Consider the following 20,192-nt stretch of genomic DNA (forward strand, 5'->3'; position numbering starts at 1 on the left):
TGGACAGGATAGGATAGCCTGATGGGCTGCGTAAAGACAGTCCATGTGAGAGCAAAGACAAACCCAGACACCAGGAAACCTCACCTTTTCACTGCACCGTTACAGCACTGTTGCTGCATCCTCAGGAGAAAATATGTGGAAATCTCAAACTTTGTTCCCTCTTCAGTTGTCATAAGCTGCAGGGATTGGCCTCACAGAGAGGTGCTTGGAGGAGTTTAGTGTAGCAAACCACTTTAGCTCTGCTGTTTAAAGGTGTTCACTTACATGCTTATAGCAAATGTGCAGAGATAGACAAAATTATAGAAATAGTTCAGGTGGAGGACTTCTCTGCAGGTTTGCTCCAGCTTAAGATCTGCTGTTTCTGCTGGGAGATACACTTTTTCTGTGATGGCTTTTGTTATATGTTTGAAAGACTGTTCATCTTCACCTATTAAATAATTATGCAATTTCTTTAACTGATACACATGGAGATTAATAACATTTGCTTCGGTCTCAGGGCTCAGTTAATGTACACACAGCAAGGAGCCGTCTCCAAACTTTCTCTGTTAGCCAGCAATTTATATGGTTATCAATACAGCTACTGTAGACAATTTCATACAAAATCCCAAATTAAAACTCTTGGAATCAACTCACTCAGAGAATCACTCACCGTGCAGGGATGGCACTGATAGGCTTCTTGTAGATCGTGATGAGCTTGTCCAGCACTACGTCTGCGCTGGTGAAGACACGGTAAGAGTGGAGGAAGGTGTTCAGGAAGTCGATGGAGAGGAAGCGCAAGTCGGTCAGCCTCTCCAACAGGCGTTCCACGCTGGCATAGCGGATCTGCAGCACCTTGCAGGAGTTCATCATCTTGCTGAAGCGGATGTCAACATCATCACAGTACAAGCTGGTGTCCGACCTGCGTTGGAGGGAGAGAGAGGATAAGAGTGTTGTCTTACAGAACAACATGTCTTCTGGTGGCTGTGTCTACATTCACACAAAAGAAGACAGTAATTTCTTCAGCTACATTCATGTATGAGTGTATGTGAGGTAGGGAGGGTAGGGGTTGGGGTTTGGTAGGTTCTTATGGTGGTTGAGGTTAGGGGTCAGGGGATGTGTTTTGTCAATGGGGGTCTTCACAAGTATAGAAGTAAAAATATGTGAGTTTGTGCACATTTGTTCATGAATCTTTCATATATTTGTCATGCATTTATGTGATGCTAAAGGCAATTTCTGTTTGTGTATGTATAATGTATGTGCATTGCTTTGTGGTGTCCGATTCTCACTTAATCATCTGTGGCACGGAGACTTTACTGTTTTCTTCAAAGGCGTTCATCATCAGACCATTGCAGCGGATGTTGTCAATGCACTGTAAGGCAGACAGACAAATAAAGAAAGGACTCTCTGTGAGTAAAAAAAAAGCATAAGAAGGGTGAGTGAGTTCACAAACTTGGGGATGCTACAAGTTTCTACTCCCACAACCAAGTGCCATAATGGTCATAAGACACAAAGCTTTGCTGTTTTAATGATACCATTCTGTCCCCAAATTCACCTCATCACACCTGTAGCCATGATAACAAGCTGAGGTAAAGATTAAAAGTCAACTGTTAACAGTACATGATTGTTGATGCTATATGTATTTCTATTCCCACAGATCTCTAATTTTTATAAATTAACCTTAACAAATTGACAGTTTGGCAATCTAAGCCCCACTGTCACTCGCAGTTAAGTTTAGTCGCCTGGCTTTCTCCTCATGATATAGAGGAAGTGTTGGATATTAGGAGCCAACACCTAAAATTTTACATGTAGCCTTTCCCTCATAAGTAAAATCAGCTCTTCAGGGGTTTGTCTGGAGCATATTCAGTCTGTACCTGGCTGATGTCGCTTGTCCATGCAGACTTCTCCTGTCGGGACGAAGCCACCAGGATGATAGTGTAAGGCTGGCCATCTTTAGGCTCCACCATTACTTTAAAGTCCAGGTGCTCTGTGTCCTGGCCACTCCGCTCCCCTTTGGCTGCAAGGCACAAATTCAACAACCCGTCTTCATTCATTTACTTATTTTTACTGTAATGGGGGAAAATAATATACACAGCAAATACTCTAGTAGCCATCCTTAGAAGGAGAAAGCTTTTTTACTCATTAGTTAATGTAGCTCTGACAGAGTTTAATATAATTTTGAATCTAATTTTGTGGCATGTGCAGTATAGTTCTCATGCAATATGGATTTATACTTCCAGGAACATTTAGCACCAAGTCAAAATGTTTCTTGGTCACAACTGAACTTCAGAACACAACTGGAATTTAGTGTGTATTGGAAAAAACAAGGACTGAAAATGAAATGAAACATCCTATCCTATCAGGGTGTTTCCCTGGTGAGATAAAGGGTAGAAAAATCATCAAGGAGCTATTTAATAGGCAGCCCAGCTGTAGTTTTTAGGATGGCCTTGACAATACTAAACCACATTCTAGTCACTCTCCAAACAGCACTGAGATCAACATTAAAAATACAAGCTCTAAGTACTAAGCTAGAGATGACTGGTTTTGCCAGTATCTGATACAGAAAACAGCCTTTAAACTGCATGAAAGCCTTCTTATTCAGAGGATTAAATCCCCACAGTCATCTGAAGGCAGCAGCACAGATATGTGTTTTCCATCTGCAGCCTCTAATTTGAAAAGTGCATTGCGGAAGCACAGCGTTATTACGCATGATGATCTATTGTGGCTACCTTGATTAAATCATACGCCACCAAAACCAGTCAACAAGCCAACAATGGCTATGACTGTGATTGTTTTAGTTAAATTTGATGGTGTTGACTGAGGCAAGCAACAATATCTTTCTAGAAAAAAATCCAGTGCTCTCTGGATAGTCATGTAAACAGGATTATTATGGAGAATTGTAAGTTTTTCCATCCAAAGGGTGCAAACAAACAGCTTCACTTACCAGAAAAATAACATAAAATGAAATTTAATTGCACTTTTATTACAATGATTTGATTTAACCACACATTAAATAACTGCTACTTTTTGCTGCCCCCGACACACTAGTACTGTGAGAGGAAAAAATAAGAAATGGTGCCAGGACAAGAATTCAGGATAACATAAGTGAAATACTCAAAACATTACAGTTTTTATTTAGAGGGAATACAATCAGTATGTATGCAAATACAAATTTCATTTCAAATTTCAAAAAATTCAGAGAAGGTGATGCCATAATCCAATATTTCTGGAGCTATATTAACAGAAAACTGCATTTCACTTTATGTTTTAACTATAGTATGTTTTGTAGGTAACTGTTCCACATCTACTATACATGTATGTATTAAACATAACACTTGCAGTAAACTTTTGAATATACTGTACATGCTAACTTACACTCATCATCCGTCCCCTCTGGCTCCTCCATCAGTGTGCTGTCTATGAGAGAGACCACTCCGTTCTGTGAGAGGGTTGAAAGGTAACAAGGTTGCACAAAGCAGGTTACACATTAACAGTCAATTGAGACATTGTATTTTATTTCACCAATATTGACAAAATTCTACTGAAAACAGTACAGATTTTGGATATATTTTCACCTGTACCATAAGAGCATCAAATTGATCCTCTCAGGGTCAAATGTTTTGACTTGCAGTTGTTAAATATGCAATACATGAATGTACAGCTATACAATTTGAAAATGGGACCAAAACTACCTGAATGAAAAAACATCTTGATGCTCTTATTATTGCTCTTTGGAGATCAAAATAAACAAAAACCTGCTGTACCTTAGTGATGTGAAGTTTTCCCCCTGAGCCGCGGGTGCAGATGATGAGATGTTTGGAGAAGAGGAAACATTGTCTCTCGCCTTCCTTCTTCAGAGACAGAGAGCCCAGTCGGCCTCTCGTGATCTTCCCTTTCTCACTCATTGGCACCTGGATCAGAGAACCTGTGGGGTGTCAGCATCATGCAAACACACACACACACACACACACACACACACACACACACACACACACACACACACACACACATATAACACATGCGTGTATGTTAACTTAAATGACACTCTTTCAGCTGTACCAGTATTCTACCTAATTTCTGATGTTGTTTGTAGTTTGCAGTTACAGAATAATATTCACTAAAATAGGCATGTGTTTTTGTGTCAGTAATCAATGCTGCAGAAATTGAGGAAGGTGTTGAACATCTGGGTGAGAATACATGTGATGCATCAAAACAGTAAAGGCTGCAAGAGAAATGAGTGAGGATGATGTTTAGTAATGTATGTTGAAGAATCTCATATTTTAGTACATTCGTGTGTCTGTCAGTGTGACACTTGCTCCTGGGAAACAGTGTTTTGCACATTTAAGACTGATGTGTAATAGAGCCCAACTGATGCAAGATTTTTGAGGCCAATACCGATATTTATATTAGAGAGTTTAAAAAAATCTGATAATGATATATATGATATAATAAAATACAATATACATTTTCTTTACACAACCCATAATAAACATAAACATTTTGATAAGTTTTCCTTATTTATTTATTTTTTTTACAATTGATACTAAGAAAAGTGATGGGCACAACATTTTTCCTAGACAAAATAAACTACCATGGTGAAACTGTTTCAAAACATATTGTATCTTTGGCATTTCTGTACATCAGTTTCTTGTCATTTATCTTATATTATCCAATATATCTCCAATGAGCTATTATCGGCCAGTATATCAGTCAGGTCCTGTTGTGTAGAATTTAATAAATCTATTGCAAGTGCAAAGACTGGTTACTGCTTGTCAACTTTATGGATTGGAGTGCAAATTAGTGCTTTCGTTGATTACAGGTCATAGTATCAAACGAATTTCTTTTTTTTTTTAAAAAGTGCTAACAAATGTCCAACACTTTGCCATGAGTAAACTACCGGATTTGAGGCTTCCGAGAGTGAGGTGTTAATTTCCTAAAATGCTTCCCCTCGATTGTCATTGCTGACCATAAAGTAAGCAAATAAACCACTGACCATAAAACTGAGTGTTCATGACTTCAAAATGCTTGGGATTTTGTCTTTTCAGTGTTAGTGCTGCAATCTGACAATGAAACAAACTTACCTTGTCTGACGAACGTCTGGCTGGTGTCCAGTAGCACTTCACATCCCTCAACAATCATCCGCTCAATAGCAAGGTTCTTCCTGATGTTCTCTGTCTCACTCACCTCATCGTGCATGATTCTGAAATACAATAAAGACTCATGAGAAATGATAATTAAAATAGTAACTCCAAATCAATTAAATCTACCTTTATTGCTATTTTTCTTTAATAGACAATATGACTTTGGACCATTCTCCCCTCACCTGATCTGAAAGGACTGACCAAAAAATCACTGTATAAATCTGATAAATATTCCTATGTGATGTACATGCTATTGCTTGTATTACAAACAGTAATACAGTATGTGTAGTTGCTATAGTGTGTAAAGCTGTCAAAGTTGTTTAAATTACATTTAAACTAGTAAAGTAATTTATTTTTGATTGCAAAAAATTGAAATCACACAACACAAAACATACAATTTTATGACCTAAGTAAGTTGGCCTCATATATAATGTAGTATAGAGAGCATCTCAGGTGTTCTGTGTCAATACTCTCCACCGCACAGAAAATCAATTAAGAAGATGATAGAATTTGTCTTGAAATCTTAGAAAGCTCTAGATCCCATTAAGCACGCTGAGTTTCTTTAAGTTGTAACATGCAGTACAATATAAAATACATTTTCAGTTGTCAGACGATGTACCTAGAAAGTTCCTCGAGTTTTGACTTGGCATAATCCAAACTGTTTCTCTCCACATGCTCATGGGGAGTGTGAGCCAGTAACTCATGAAGGGTCAGGATGTAACGTGGGATCTGAGAGAGAGAGAGAGAGAGGAGAGAGAGAGACAGAGAGAGAGATGCTTCAACCACTTATTGATGACTCCTCTAGAAAAGTTAGTCTTTATCTTTTTGTGTAGAAATGTACACTTTAAACTCTGAAACGCCAAACAATTTAAAGCTTTTGCACATATTAATGAATGCACTTTTTAAAAAAGCAGTGTGAAGCATCTTTACTCTACCAACCTTGGACTGGTAATTAATTGGTCATGAAGCCTGTCCAGGGTTTGCCTGACAGGCAGAAAGATCATCTTTGAAATAAATAGAAAAAGATCCACTTCTATGTCTTCACTTTAAACATGGGGTGTCTTTGCCTCATTGTCTGCTTGTGATGGATCTCTGAGAACCTCAGTCCTCATTTAAACACAGTATTGTATAAAACTTCAGATATCATTTCCACCCCAGAAGCACTAAGATAATGTCTTATTACTGAAGTTTAGGAAACACAGACTGGTTAAGTTGATAAATTTCAACACATTATATAACATGTCATGATGATCTAATCTTTAAATATGTGTAGGAATTACGCTGTGCTGCCACACTTCAACACTTTTTTCAAATTTCAAAGGCCATAACTGCTGCATTACTGATCTGATTATTATAAATGTAAATTTTTACACCTGCTGCCCTGATAGGGGAGCCATAATTAACAGTCAGTGTTTTTACACTTAAATGCCATCTTCCAGAAACTGTTGGTCCAGTTTAGACCAAACCTGAAGGGATGACAAATCTTCTCCAAAGGGCCTCATTTATGTTTGCACTTTAGAAAAGTTAATAAAGTATTTTGAATGAAAACACTTAGCTGGAGCAATAAGACCTGACATGTGATTTGTGTTTGTGGGAAATAAAAAGCTAATGCTGCTACAGGGTTTGTTTTTTTTTAACATCAGACAACATACTTTGGAATAAAAAAATAACTAGGGGAGTGTTAGGAGTTGGTATCCCTGGAATCTTACTTGAAACATGGGGTAAGTGAGGAAGGTCTCCAGTGTCCTCTCTTCACAGTCGGGCTTTGCCTCATACTGCTTCAGCAGCTTGTCGAAGTCTCTGTTCTGTTTGCAGTGGGCCAAGATCTGCAGGCTGTACTGGTGGTTCCTCACAAACTCCTGGTAGATGTTCAGCATGGGCAGCAAGATGTCAAACAGGTCAGCTGTAAAGAGAGGCATGGATGTTCCGTTGAATTCATTAAGTTAAGTTAAGGGGTAAGCGGTGAAAGTTTTTGGTGAGCTACCACTTTGACAAATCTTTACAAAAATAGCATAATAATAGTGAACTCTGTGGGCAACTTGTAGGGTCATCTTCGTCTTTCTTACCCAGCACCAGTGTCGGCCAGCTGGCTATTCTGGCCTTCAGGCCCTGGTAGAAGATCTGGTGGAGGAACATGATGGTCTCACTGATAAAACAAAAAAGCAGAAAGGTGGTTATGAGCTATTGTGCCAAGTCACACCACTGTCACAACCAGTCTCACCACCAGCCACCTGTTAAGGAAGATGCTGCTGACATCATCATGGGTGATGGGCGGCTTCTTGGAGCTAGCAGCCATGCGGAGTGGCCGCAGGAAGTTGTTGACCAGGATGTGGAGCTGCTGGACATATTCTGCCTCGGCCTCCAGCATACTAAACACCACTTGGTTCCTCTTCCTCATGCTTTCGGCATGGGGTGAACGGATGTAGTCCTGAATGATGGTTTTCCACTTCCTGCGGCAAATCCAACCTCGCAGGAAACTCTGGACCTGTGATGAAAAGCGTTAGCACAAGAGTTAAGTTAATGTCTGAGATAATTCAGCAGGTTTCTGAAGTAGAATACATTGCTCTATACATAAAAGAGTATTTTGTCCTTCAGCTTATCATATAACATATGGGGGAATGTGGAGATCTATTCAGAAAATGCCCACCTAGCACCCTTCACTGATAAAATGTCACATGATGAAAAACAATGAAAAAGCCCCTGGAAAATGTAGAAAATGGAACTCCATTGATTGTTGGCTGTTTGGCATGACTATTAGAATCATTTACACACATTATTATAGAGAAGTGGAAGCTCAATACTAGTACTTATAACTTTGTCAGCCATTTGAGTAGAGATTTGCCTGAATGCCATATCTTGAAGCTACAGTAGTGTACAGCTCTACAAAGATGGGCTCTGGTTCAGAGTGTCACATGTTAACAGCTGTAAGAAAATGTATTAATTGATTTTTGGGCCACTTGGGGGACAGTGTGGCAAGCTTTAAACACAGCACTGACACATTGTTACCTTAGGAAGTTGTTATAGAGTGTTATAGTAGCAAACAGTTTCCTGTTTACACTTCCAGCAGACATGGACAAACATTAACATTAATTTAGAGTCATCTTCCTGCTGACCTGATAAACGTAAATACAATCTTCATACTCCCTCTAGCTCTCTTTTGGTATTTCCAAACTCCTGAGGGAAATATCTGGCTCTTTACTTGTTAAATGCTCCACTATGTTCAGCAGCTAGCAGCTAACTTTGTCTGCCTGCCGTTTGGTGCTGAGCAGATAGTGTGAAAACAGCTGCCTATCACTGATGGAAACGAGGCTGATGAGAGAGGTCACAGTGAGCCAAAATAATAAAGATGCAGGGCAGAAAACCAAAACAATGAGCTGAATGACATTAAAACACTCTGTAGAGCTGAGACGAACAGCAGAGTTAGAAGATAATTATCTGTAGGTTCATCACCACAACGAGCAAAACCTTTCAAATTATTGTGAGTTTTTCCATTGTTAATTTAAAAATCATGATAAGTGCAGCTTTAAAGTGACTGGTTTTCCAAAACTTTCCACACTCTCCAGCTTTATTATGGAGCCCTTGAGCAGGGCAGTTTTTTCATCGGAAATAAAGACAATGCAAGCAGTTTGTTGTAGTGGGTTAAGAGCTCCCCCTCACCTTTGCCTCTCCCATATGGCCTCCCTCTTTGCATTTATTTAGTTATTTTGATAAAGAAAACTGCACAGCGAGTCAGGCATAACCTGATCCTCAAACACTGCACAACATTAAAGCTTTCAGATCTCACCTTTTTGATCTTCTTGATCTCTGTGTCATCATCACTAGGAGGTACCTCTGGATTTGACTGGATCTTCTCATTGTCTTTGAGCAATCCAGCGATCTAAAATTCAACACAAACCAAACCAATTATTGCACTGTAGGCTAAAACGAATACAGTGTACTGTGTACAGTATTCAATCATGATCTTTGTCATGTCATTATCTCACTCTCTCTCTCTCTTTGTTTTCTTATGGTTATGAAAGTTGTATTCAATGTTTTCATTTGCTTTTTTGTTCAACTTTGTTACCATCCATTAGTTGGTTTCAAAGAGTCTTATATATGAATATAACAAATTTTACCAGCTACGTCAAAATCCTTTTTTTTTATCATATTCAATCCTATTTCATTTATTCCCATCAGAATGACACATCGTACAAATAAGAATAGACTCCAGATATCCAGCTTTTAATAAAGGACTGAAATTAATCAAAAACTACCCAAAACCCATTACTAGTACACATTTTAGCATGAAAAGTGAGACAGTAGATTTTCTGGCACAAACCGCAGTATCAGGTACAATAGAAGCTGATTCATGCATATTGAAAACATTCAATTCAATTGGAGCTAGCCATTAGCACATTAAAGAGAGATGCATTTGATCTAGTTTAGACTGAATAATTAGGATACAAAACATTCAACAGTATTGCAGAGTCTGTAACAAAGACATCTGGAGGTGCTGCAAGCTACAGCGCTCACCATGAACACACAGCATCGTGGTTTGGAATCTGGGTAGTGACCTTTGTCCCATGAACCCTTTCTGCCTTTATTCTCAGTGCCTGATTATGTTCACTTCCATCTTTTCCTCGCTCTGTCTCCTCTGTGTAAGTAAACTTTATGTACTATCCAGTGAGACAGTAATACACTCACACAAACAGGTATTACTAGCATTGAATTACAAGGCAAGTTACCTCTGATTTTAGCCGCTCTATCTCAATTTCCCCATCCTCTATCTGTTGTCGAAGTTGCTTGGCAACCGTTTTCTCCGTCTCCACTATTTGGAGTAGATGGAGATACTTCTGCATGAGGGTCTCATGCTCTGTAGCCAGGTTCCTGTAACTACACACACACACACACACACACACACACACACACACACACATGCACACACATTGTAAGGACCTCATTAACGCATGTTTCATGGACTCTCAATAGATTTATCAAAGAAACAGCAGACCTCTGATCAGCATATGTTTGAACCGCAGACCTTCCGTGTGCACAAAGAACAGGCACTTATGTGACCAATTCTTCAAATATTTGTGGGCTTAGCAAGCCATGTGTAAAAGCTACTTCTGCATGAGCAGTAATTCTGTACATTACCCACTTCAACACTTTATGTGCATGCTAAGCAGGGGTTGAAATCAGTACAGTCAACTCCTTCAAGCTAGTGTAAATCAGGCCTCCAACTATTTTGAATCTGAATGTCTCCTGTTTGAAAGGGGCTTGTTAAACTTGAAAGTGTGATGAAATAAATAAATGGTAAAAAAAGAAGGAAGAAATACAAAGCATAAGAATCAGAGACCTCTGAAAGGCAGAGGCAATATTATGATAGGTAAAAACAGATCTTCATTGCCCTGCTGTGTATTCCATGTTTACAGGCTAACTTACTACTGTACAGTAAGTGCAGCTGCCTTGAGTGAGCACTAATCAATGTAATCTTCAATGAGTCCAATCAATTGACCTTTCACCATACAAATGCTCACTGCTGACATTTAGAGTGATTGTATCGCTTGGCTTTCATGACCCTTTTTCGGCTCTTATTCTTAAAGGGGCATTTTGCTCATTATACAGTATATCTCAGGACTGCATATATCAAATCAAGAGGCGTTTCCAAGAGGATGAACCCTAATGACTTTGATGATCCCTAACTCTACTCTATGTCTAGGTCAGGTCAAAATTTTCACCTTATCTAATATGTTTATGACCAAATACCTGCATAACTAATGACATTCTCATCACCTTCAGCTGTACTTTTTTTTTAGTGGTAATCAGTAAATGTTAGCATGCTAACGTGCAAAAACAATGGTGACTGCAGTAAACATTATACCTACAAAACATCAGAATGTTAACATTGACATTGTGAGGATGTTAGCATGCTGATGTTAGCATAGCATAGCATTATCAAAGCACCACTGTGCTTAAGTACAGTCTTGGAGGGTCAGTAGCATGGCAGTCAACTCCTAGTCTTGTTAGGATACAATTCATAGTATATATTACATTTTGTAAAGCTAGGCTGTTACTAGTTGCTCCTCTGTATGCTGATACATTTTTTTAATGAGTTAAACATATAAAAACCCTTCTTAGTTCCTGAAAAGCAAATATTAAAGAGACAGCTTTCACCCAACAACAGTGATTTGATGTTTTTCATTCTTAAGTCTTATGGTGAGATAGGAGTTTTTTATCTGATTAACACTACATCTACATCTACTACATCTATGGCAATAAACAAAATGACTGATTCTCCTCAGCATCCTCACTGTATCCTTGGCTGAAGGTATATGTAGGTGAGAGGTCATGTGTAAGAGGTACCTGGCCTGTGTGATAGCAGCCACCCACTCATCACAGTCCTTGACGTCCTCCGTACGCAGCTCTAAAGCCTTCTGGTTGTCATGATTGAAAGTGACAGTGAAGTAATACTGAAAAATGACAACATAAGAGAGAGAGTCAAATATTTGTTTAGCTTATAATGAGACAATGGGAATATGTGACAGGGTTCCAAAGTCAATGATGTTGAGTGTTTCCTAGATTAACTGTGGGAAAAGGGAAAATCTCATGTGTTGGTCATCATTGACTGGCTTTTAAGCCTACATTTTGATGAAACTGAAGTTGTACGTATACACAAATGCATGCCCATGTGTGTGAATGAGTGGGAGAGAGAGCAATCCTAAGGGGAAAGTCTTGAGAGATTCATTATTAAGCCTCTGTGCATTCTGTCTGTAACCTGGCAACTCACCTCTGAATTGGTGGAGGCCTCTTTGCTGACGCCATGTTTTGTTTAGTCCCAGTGATTTGGCTGCATTTTACCAACACAAACACCTTTGGGTCCTCACCCCTTTTCACTCTCTCACCAATTACCTCCAGTGACCCCACAGCCTTAAAGGTTTAGTTATGGCAATTATGGCAAATTCATGTGGAATTATTTTCTAATAGGCTTATCAGATAAACTCCTCAAATCAACAAAGTGGTGGTCATTGCAACAATAGTACAGACAGCCTATTTGTGGTAGAAACGCATCAAATTATATAACACTGATGCATTGTAAATAGACCCCTACAAATCCAATATATTGGATTTTTCATCCCTCCCAAATGCCAAGAGCAAATCATTTGTGAAGGGGAGTAATGTTCCATATTTCCTGATGAGCAGCAGAACAGGCCTTTGTCAATAATGTGCTTTCCATCTCCCGCTTCCTGTGAGCTGGTGTGTCAAGCCTTTTAGGCAGCTATATTTAGCTCAACGTCACTACATTTTTTGCCACAGAGACATTATCTCTCTGTAAGTGAGACAACATAGCCCGTAGTAAATCCTTGTTTAAAATCTATGTATAAAAACTATTTAATTTAATCTGAATAGGAAAAAAGAGAAAAGATTAGACACATTTACTTATGTAATGATGATGATAAGGGTGGCTTCCAATTACTAAACCTCAGAGCAATTTTATCTCTAAAAGCATTTTTGATTTGGTTTTATTAAATAAAAAAATAAAAATAAAAATCGAGTAGACTTTAAAGGGACAATTAGCTAGTTGTCAAACAGATTTTTTCCTACTTTTTTTGCTATTAAACACCCTTAAAAGCTTTTGTTGGATTTTTTTAAGTAGTTAAAATATCTTTTGCTTTTTGAAGATAGTATAATGGTTGTAAGTCTATACGCTACCAACTGAATGAGCAGAATATATCAAGACATACTCCTTATAAACAGGAAATAAGTAGGTTACTGATAGTACAGCTTGTTTGTTGCATAATTTCAACCAAATGCAGTAAATTAAACATGAGGCAGGTAAAATCAAAGTCATAAATGGGTAAAACACCACGCTCAAAGCTAAGCAATGGTTAGCTTAACTTAGCTTGCCATAATGAACGGAAACAGGTGGAGCACGCAGCCTGGCTCTGACTGAAGGTAACAAAACCTGCCTACCAGCACCTGTAAATCTCACAAATAACAATTTATGTCTCAATTGTTTCAAAAACGACAATTATTATTATTGTAATTATGTGGCGTGAAATCTCTTGGCTGGAAGCAGTTAACTTCCTGGAGAGTATCTGCTGGTTGCCTGGCAACTGCTCCGAGTCAAGAAGTAGTTGGACAAATAAAATGACGATTTGTCGTTTTACTATTTGGCGTTTAAACGGATTAAATAAATGAGATATCATGCTAAGCTGCTGCTGGGTGTAGCCTTATATTTAATGCACATATATGAGAGTGGTAAATCTAACTCTCTGCCAGAAATATTGAAATATTGATAGTATCTTACTGTATTGGGCCCCCTAATTCATAAAAGATATGTTTTTAATCTCACGCACATACAGTATTAACGTCATCTTGTCAGACAAGCCAACTTCCATATTATAGTCTATACCCTTGATGCCAGAGATATGTAATGCATCTACACATTCATTCAGTCTATAAGAGTCATTGATCCTTATTTTGGTATTGTCATTTGGTATAGGCTACCTCTTTTCTGGACAGAAAGAGAGTTCAAGATTTATACTGGTGTAATTCATGAACATTTATAGAAAATAAATACAAAAAGATTCATGAAATCCCTCAAAACAATAGTCAGTTCTTCACTCGGCCTATACGTAGGGTGATGCAGACTGTGGGAAATCATTGGGAATGCAGGAGATGATGCTGGAGTTGTGAAGTGGAGTAGATATTTGTTTTGTATCCCATTGTTGCATCATGATCCTTTTTTCTTGTGTTTTTTTTTTTTTTTTTTTTTTTTTTAATTTTATTTAGCCTATATAAATTAAACAAATAAGACAGCAAAAACAAAAATATATCACCAATCAAGCATTTCCACTTCCGAACCTCAGACGACCCACCTCATATTTCTCATATGCCCATATTTGCTGTACTTGGTAAGTGAAGCACAATGCAGAGGCATGTTGTTGCACATTTTGTTGGCCCCTTCAAATGCACTTTTTCAGATGCAAATAGGGGTTGCCATAGTAACTGTGGGCTTAAACGTAGCTCGCCTTCTAAATGGGGAATAAGAACATTTAAAAAGTAGAACACTCCAAAGAATACAATAAGAACGGAGAGATATAGATGACGAGGGAGGGAGAGAAAGATCTTTGCCTTTTTGAGGAGTGAGGCTATAAAAAGCACTGTAGCCCTGCTAGGTGGCAGTTTGGCTTGGCATCGATTCGCTGCATTGTCCCTCTCCCTGTCACACACAGATAAGATCCAGCACTCGCCCGGCCATTCCCTCTGCAGCTCTGACACACACACGCACACACACACAGTACATGCACACACACCACTAACACGCTCAACAAATACCTGGATTCTGCTATGATCTGCATATGTAACAGGTTGAAGTCAGAAATGTACAGTAGCATTGCCTCAGACGACCTCTGCAGTCTGCTCATTGACTTGAGTGTCATTCTTTGTTTTTCCAGAGTGGGGAAAGTGAAAAGGAAATCCGTATGCCCTCAGACACCTGGAGCATTGATTACTCTTTCTGTCCTCATTTCACCTTTCTGTGGAGCTGCTCAGTTTTATAAATCGACATCGGCTTAAGCAGGAGGACACAGTGAGGCAAATATAGAATTCAAGGCATGCACAGAGTAATACAAGATGTACAGACATGGGCACATAAATACATGTGAACAAGCATGATTTATTGCACACTACAAAGTGTACAATTCTCACGCATGAAACACCATATTTGTGCTAATACACATCCTAAATTCACATACATGTTCACATTTAATCCACCAAAATTCACATCCCCACACAAATAACGCAAAACTGAGACAATTTATTCCTGACACATATTATATAAAGGGACACGTGCTGAACAGAAGACTGTGTTATGCTAATCAAAGGCTTTCAAATTCATTTAATGCACTGTTGAAATAAATTGACTGGAGCAGCCTGCATGAACAGCTGTCATCGTAGATGTCACTCAGTCCATATTTCATCCCCAGAATAGAGCATGCGTCTTGTATTGACATAGTTCCTAAGAAATAAGCTTGACAGTGGACAAAGTTTAGTAGTCTAGGCCATGAGAGTGATCAACAAGTCCCCATGTCCTAGAAAGTAGCTTGTTTGTCAGTGTGTCCCAGAAGAACCCATGTAACCATACCTATTTCTGATCTGCCACCCCTATAGTTACAGTCTGGTTTACATTAACATTAATGAAGGATAGCCATGGAAAGATCATGGTTAAAGAAAATGAAACAAAATCAATAACTTTCTGTGGCTGATTAAACAGGACAGACAGAAACACCTAAACATAACTTGTGTTATGAGCAAAATTTCTGCGATCTTGGGTAAAATGAAATTGTCATACACATCTGTGTGTAGCGCCCTCTAAGTGACACTGATACTAATCCTGACAGCTCTGCCAACAGAGAGCAGAGGTCAAGTGTCTGAGGAACATAACATGACAGCAGAGTTCAGCACCGTGGACAGCGACACTAGGTACACTTCCAGCTGATGGAACTGAGGACAGTGTGGAATAGTCGCTCATAATGGATTTACCTTTCATCTATACTTTATGTGTCAATAGACACTTCCTTAGAGGTTACACAGTTAAATTCAAATATTATATTACAGGATTTTTACTAACGCTAAACTAACTCATAAACAGATAACTTATAGTAAACTACTAAATTATCCAACAGTTTCTCATAGACAAAGATTAAAAGTTAGCATCCAAATGCTAATTTGCAAATATCAATAAACATCTACACATGAGATTTGTCCAGATTTTGTTTTTGTTTTGTTTTGTTTTGTTTTGTTTTGTTTTGTTTTGTTTTGTTTTGTTTTGTTTTGTTTTGTTTTGTTTTGTTTTAGCTATTTTATGAAATTGGGCCTGTCAAAGTATGGTGCATAATTAGTAGGGAATACTTGGGGGAAATATATGACATGCTCTGTGTTTAGATTTTCTTCTAGAGAACACGCATTTAGTTCTTGTCTAAAGCCAGACACTTGCAGTTTGCTTGAGTTTTGGGTATGCAATCCTTTTTTTTTTAATTACCCAAATCATATTTTTGCTGACATGTAAGTTGATCTGTCAAGCTGTGCCTTAACCTTGAACTACAGTGTTGTTTTGAACATTTGAAACACAAAACTAGGGAGTCTGTGGCACTCAAATGAGTCTTTTCCCAACAATGATCTACAAACATAAAGTACCACACACTGATGAGGACACAAACATAATGTTGGCTTATGCAGTTTGCAGAGTGAAACTTTCTTGCTTATGATTTTGAAGTAACATGGCATACAGTGAGGTAGAAGTGTTTTTGCCATTTCTGCAAAACCTGGATAGTCCAAAAAGGTACTTTAACATTCTATTAGGAAAATGAGCTGTGTCTTTTGGTGGTGGAAGAAGTACAGAGGTCTTTTACTTAAGTTAAAGGAGCAATCCCAGGATGAAAAAAATACATATATCATATACTGTAAGCAGCATTTTCATGTTGTCAAGTTAGAGCTAATTTTAACAACTTATACAGTTGTGTGCTCTATTAGGTATTTCATTAACTGATTCACTAACTAGCTAGTAACTATAGCTGTGAAATTAATGTAATGGAGTAATACATACAACATTTCCCTCTGAAATGTAGTAGAATATAAGTAAAAAAGTAGCATAAAATTAGAAATTCTCAAGTATAGTACTTTGATTAAATGCATTCCACCACTGGTGGAGTCAAACTTTCACACATACATCAAAAAGGATAAAAGATTGTAAAATTGGTCTGTTTTCACCAATGCTGTTGCTATGTTTAATATATTTGTGACACTTTGGTAAAAGCCAAAAACAAAAGATCACATAAACAAAGACTGTGATCACTGAACAGATAAAACGACCCATCAGTATGACTTTTGACTTGTGTTCTTTATTACCTCTGCTGCAGGGAAAGCAAAGGAGACTGCAGCTGGCAGAGCAGATTTTAGAAGGTGACTGCAGTCATAGCCCACAGCAGCTTGACCACTTCTCTGGTTTTTATATGCTTCTATGCCACAAGGTTCACTTCTTCCAGTAGCAGCCTCCCTAACCCCTCAAAACTGTTTTTGCAAAACGCAGCCATGCGTTTTGCCGGGATTATTTCTGACTGTGTCACACTGGCACAAAAACAAAACAGTGGACATTGTTCAGCCCTCACACATGTTAATCCGTAGCACTAAATGCCCGAGGAATTAAGAACGAATGGGGGATGTACTGAGAAACAAAAGCATGCCTGGGACATCATTTGGTTTTCATTCATGGCTGTCGTTAACCACCCCATGATAATGAGAGAGCTATCAAATGAACCAAGCCGCTATAAACCGGGGAGACGCAGTTGCCAAGGTAGGATGCTATTAATATCAAGACAAGGAATTAAATCAATACGTCAAAACGACAGGGAAGGGGCAACGCTCCTCCGCAAGATGGCAACCTGCAAAGTTTGGATGCAGTTTAAGTTTTCTTCCCTCATATGTGCTGCATTCCCTGAACATCTGAGACATCTAAAAATAGTCTCTTATATATAAATAATGCAACAAATATTGGGATTACCACAAGAAAAGAACTAGCAGAAAGTAAAACTGTTTGGAGTTTGTCTGCATTTTATTTTATCCTGCTAACTTTGAGCCACTGTGTATTTTTGCATCTGGTGCATTTGATGGGTTACCTCTGAGGTAGGCTGTGAGGCTATTTTAGTGCAGAATCGAGTCAATCAATCAGTTAGGATGACGCCATTACGTAACACTAGTGAACACAAGTGAACTATAATGCAAAAGCATCTTTGGGAAATTGTTTGCGTGATAAATAGATGTTGGGATAAAAAAATAAAAAAAACAAAAACAGAAACTGTGTCGTTTGCATCTTGTTCGCTCTGTAAAACACCCCCTTCTGCTTCATGTTGCTTTAACTCAAAGCCAGATTGATAAAAAAGCAAGTTTCTCTCAAAAAGAGAAACACAACAAAGCAGCATTAATGAATGCGTGCGTCCTGATAGTGTCAGTCAGTCAGACTTCTGCGAGCTCTCCGTGTGATCAATATCTCACCTGCTTCTCTAAGCATTCCTTCGCTGACAGAGATGGCTTTGGTGACGGTGCCCTGTCACAAACACAGCCCTCCAACAGGTACAGTCCGGAGGGGCGTGAGCTGGAGTCGTTTTCGAAATAAAACAGCATATTCTGCAACAAAGCGAACCACTTTGAATGCCATTTTGTATTGTCTGAGCTTTTCTTACTCAGGCAACCTCGCCTGGTCCCATCCTTCTTCGCCAAAAGAGCCAGATAGGTGATATGGCCATCATTGAGTCTCATCCCTTTCTGCATTTTGGCTATGAATCCGAAAGGATCTGCGGGGATGCCTGCGGATTCTTACATGTTCTTCTTCTCAGCACCTCCGAAAGACAGTCAGACTTGGTGGGCAGCAGCCCACTCCTATGTGCCCATCCACAGTTGCCACACAAATGTTTTGCAACGGCGAAAGAAAGAGAAAAAAAGAAAAAGGATGCACGCAAAGAGTCACAGATACGCATTCAACTGCACGGATTCCATGCTGCGAGCAGACTACAGCAAACGTCTGTAGTCCGTCTTAGAGAGAGCCTTCCTCGTGAGCCGAACCGCTCATGATGAGGATTGAAGTGTCCGCGTGCATAGCCCACACACGCGCGTTCACACATGCGTGCACGCACACACACACACAGCATCCCTGCTCTCTCAGAAGGAGGAAGCGCAGTCATGTGACCTGTCCCCGGAGCAGCAGATTTCAGCACCTTGGACAGAAACTCCGAGGAGAGACGCAGCTCCTTCATGTGGAGAATCCCGAACAGATCAGGCTTTACAGCCCCTGTAGACCCCCCTTATAACACAGACACACATACACACACACACACACACACACACACACACACACACACACACACACACACAAACAAACAAACACCACTGCCCAGTGAGACGGGACGCACTTTTTGTTTCTTAGGATTTGACCCAAATCTGGAAAGAGTCTGAAATGAGAAGACAGTGTCATTCTCACTGATCATTGCACCCTTAAAATCACCAGCACTAAAGTGTGAATTGTGTGTGGTACAAAAGTATTGAATTGTATAGGATTTGAATGTCCTTCCTTAATTTTTTATCTGATGAACAAAATCTTACTCACTTAATTTACTTATTACTTTAAAAATCATTTTAAATTGAGGAATATAATTATATTCCCTGAAATGTTTTTACTGTCAAGAAAAGTCAAAAGCCGCCTATTACAAAGCAAAAAAATAGAAGCATAATTCCAATATTTCCCCTCCATTTTAATTTTTTCTTTGTATTCAATTATTACTTTCTGATACAGTGTAATGTAGTACATGTAAATGTATAAGACAAACTGAAAAAGCTACAGTGATGTTGGCTCATGGAACATCTGATGTGGGGTGCACATTTAAACACAGGATCCGAAAGGCTGTTGCAACAATTTATTAATTGCAGTCAAAGATGAATGAATGGTGGCATGGATGATGGATGACTTTTCTAGACAAAGGAAGTATTACAAAGAAAACACTAACAATTAACAAAAAACAGTATAAATAAAGTAAATTAGGTTTTCATTCTAACTTACATTATTAATGCATCCACAGTCTTGCCATTTTAGTTATCCTCAGGCCTTACTAAACATAGAAGTCTAATATGATGCAATACAAAACAATTAGTTAAACATTCAAACAAATCTATGGAATATTAACTGAATAGGATAAAATTATTAAGGTGAAAAGTCTGTATTTAAACTGCTTTCTTTGTTCTGCTCATACAAACTATGGTTTCGAACAAAAGGAGCTCACTGGCTTATAACCCCTGAGAGTGTCTAATCAGGAGTGGAAGTCCATGCATTGAGTTAGGTGGAGCAGTTTGAGGTAAAACTAGGCCTTAAGTTTAAATAAAATAAGATCTATCACACAGTGAGTTGATTTTTGTTGACTGGGTCAGAAAAGTGTTGATTCAGTTCATTACTCTCACTGTCACTGCAAGTGTTTTGTATTAGATTGCAATATATTGAACAAGTGTTCCTATCATTGTGTCAAAACTTGATTACCCCAGAAGGAAATG

The 20,192-nt window shown here is 38.7% G+C and overlaps 1 protein-coding gene across 1 annotated transcript in view; it reads right to left on the reverse strand.

Moving 5' to 3' along the window:
* Positions 1-18,731, reverse strand: part of LOC121902039 (ras-specific guanine nucleotide-releasing factor 1-like) — a 28,636-nt gene extending 9,905 nt beyond the window's left edge. Inside the window, exons 1-14 of the mRNA XM_042419560.1 lie at positions 18,150-18,731; positions 11,460-11,566; positions 9,842-9,989; positions 8,902-8,994; positions 7,349-7,602; positions 7,184-7,263; positions 6,827-7,020; positions 5,737-5,846; positions 5,058-5,176; positions 3,741-3,901; positions 3,352-3,415; positions 1,851-1,993; positions 1,266-1,348; positions 650-898 (exon numbers count right to left, since the gene is read on the reverse strand). Coding sequence (XP_042275494.1) covers positions 650-898; positions 1,266-1,348; positions 1,851-1,993; positions 3,352-3,415; positions 3,741-3,901; positions 5,058-5,176; positions 5,737-5,846; positions 6,827-7,020; positions 7,184-7,263; positions 7,349-7,602; positions 8,902-8,994; positions 9,842-9,989; positions 11,460-11,566; positions 18,150-18,425 — 2,081 coding nt within the window. The 5' untranslated portion in view covers positions 18,426-18,731. The remainder of the gene's footprint in view (positions 1-649; positions 899-1,265; positions 1,349-1,850; positions 1,994-3,351; positions 3,416-3,740; positions 3,902-5,057; positions 5,177-5,736; positions 5,847-6,826; positions 7,021-7,183; positions 7,264-7,348; positions 7,603-8,901; positions 8,995-9,841; positions 9,990-11,459; positions 11,567-18,149) is intronic.
* Positions 18,732-20,192: the final 1,461 nt, after the last annotated feature.

This window comes from Thunnus maccoyii, chromosome 1, assembly GCF_910596095.1.
Source record: "Thunnus maccoyii chromosome 1, fThuMac1.1, whole genome shotgun sequence".
Classification (NCBI taxonomy): domain Eukaryota; kingdom Metazoa; phylum Chordata; class Actinopteri; order Scombriformes; family Scombridae; genus Thunnus; species Thunnus maccoyii.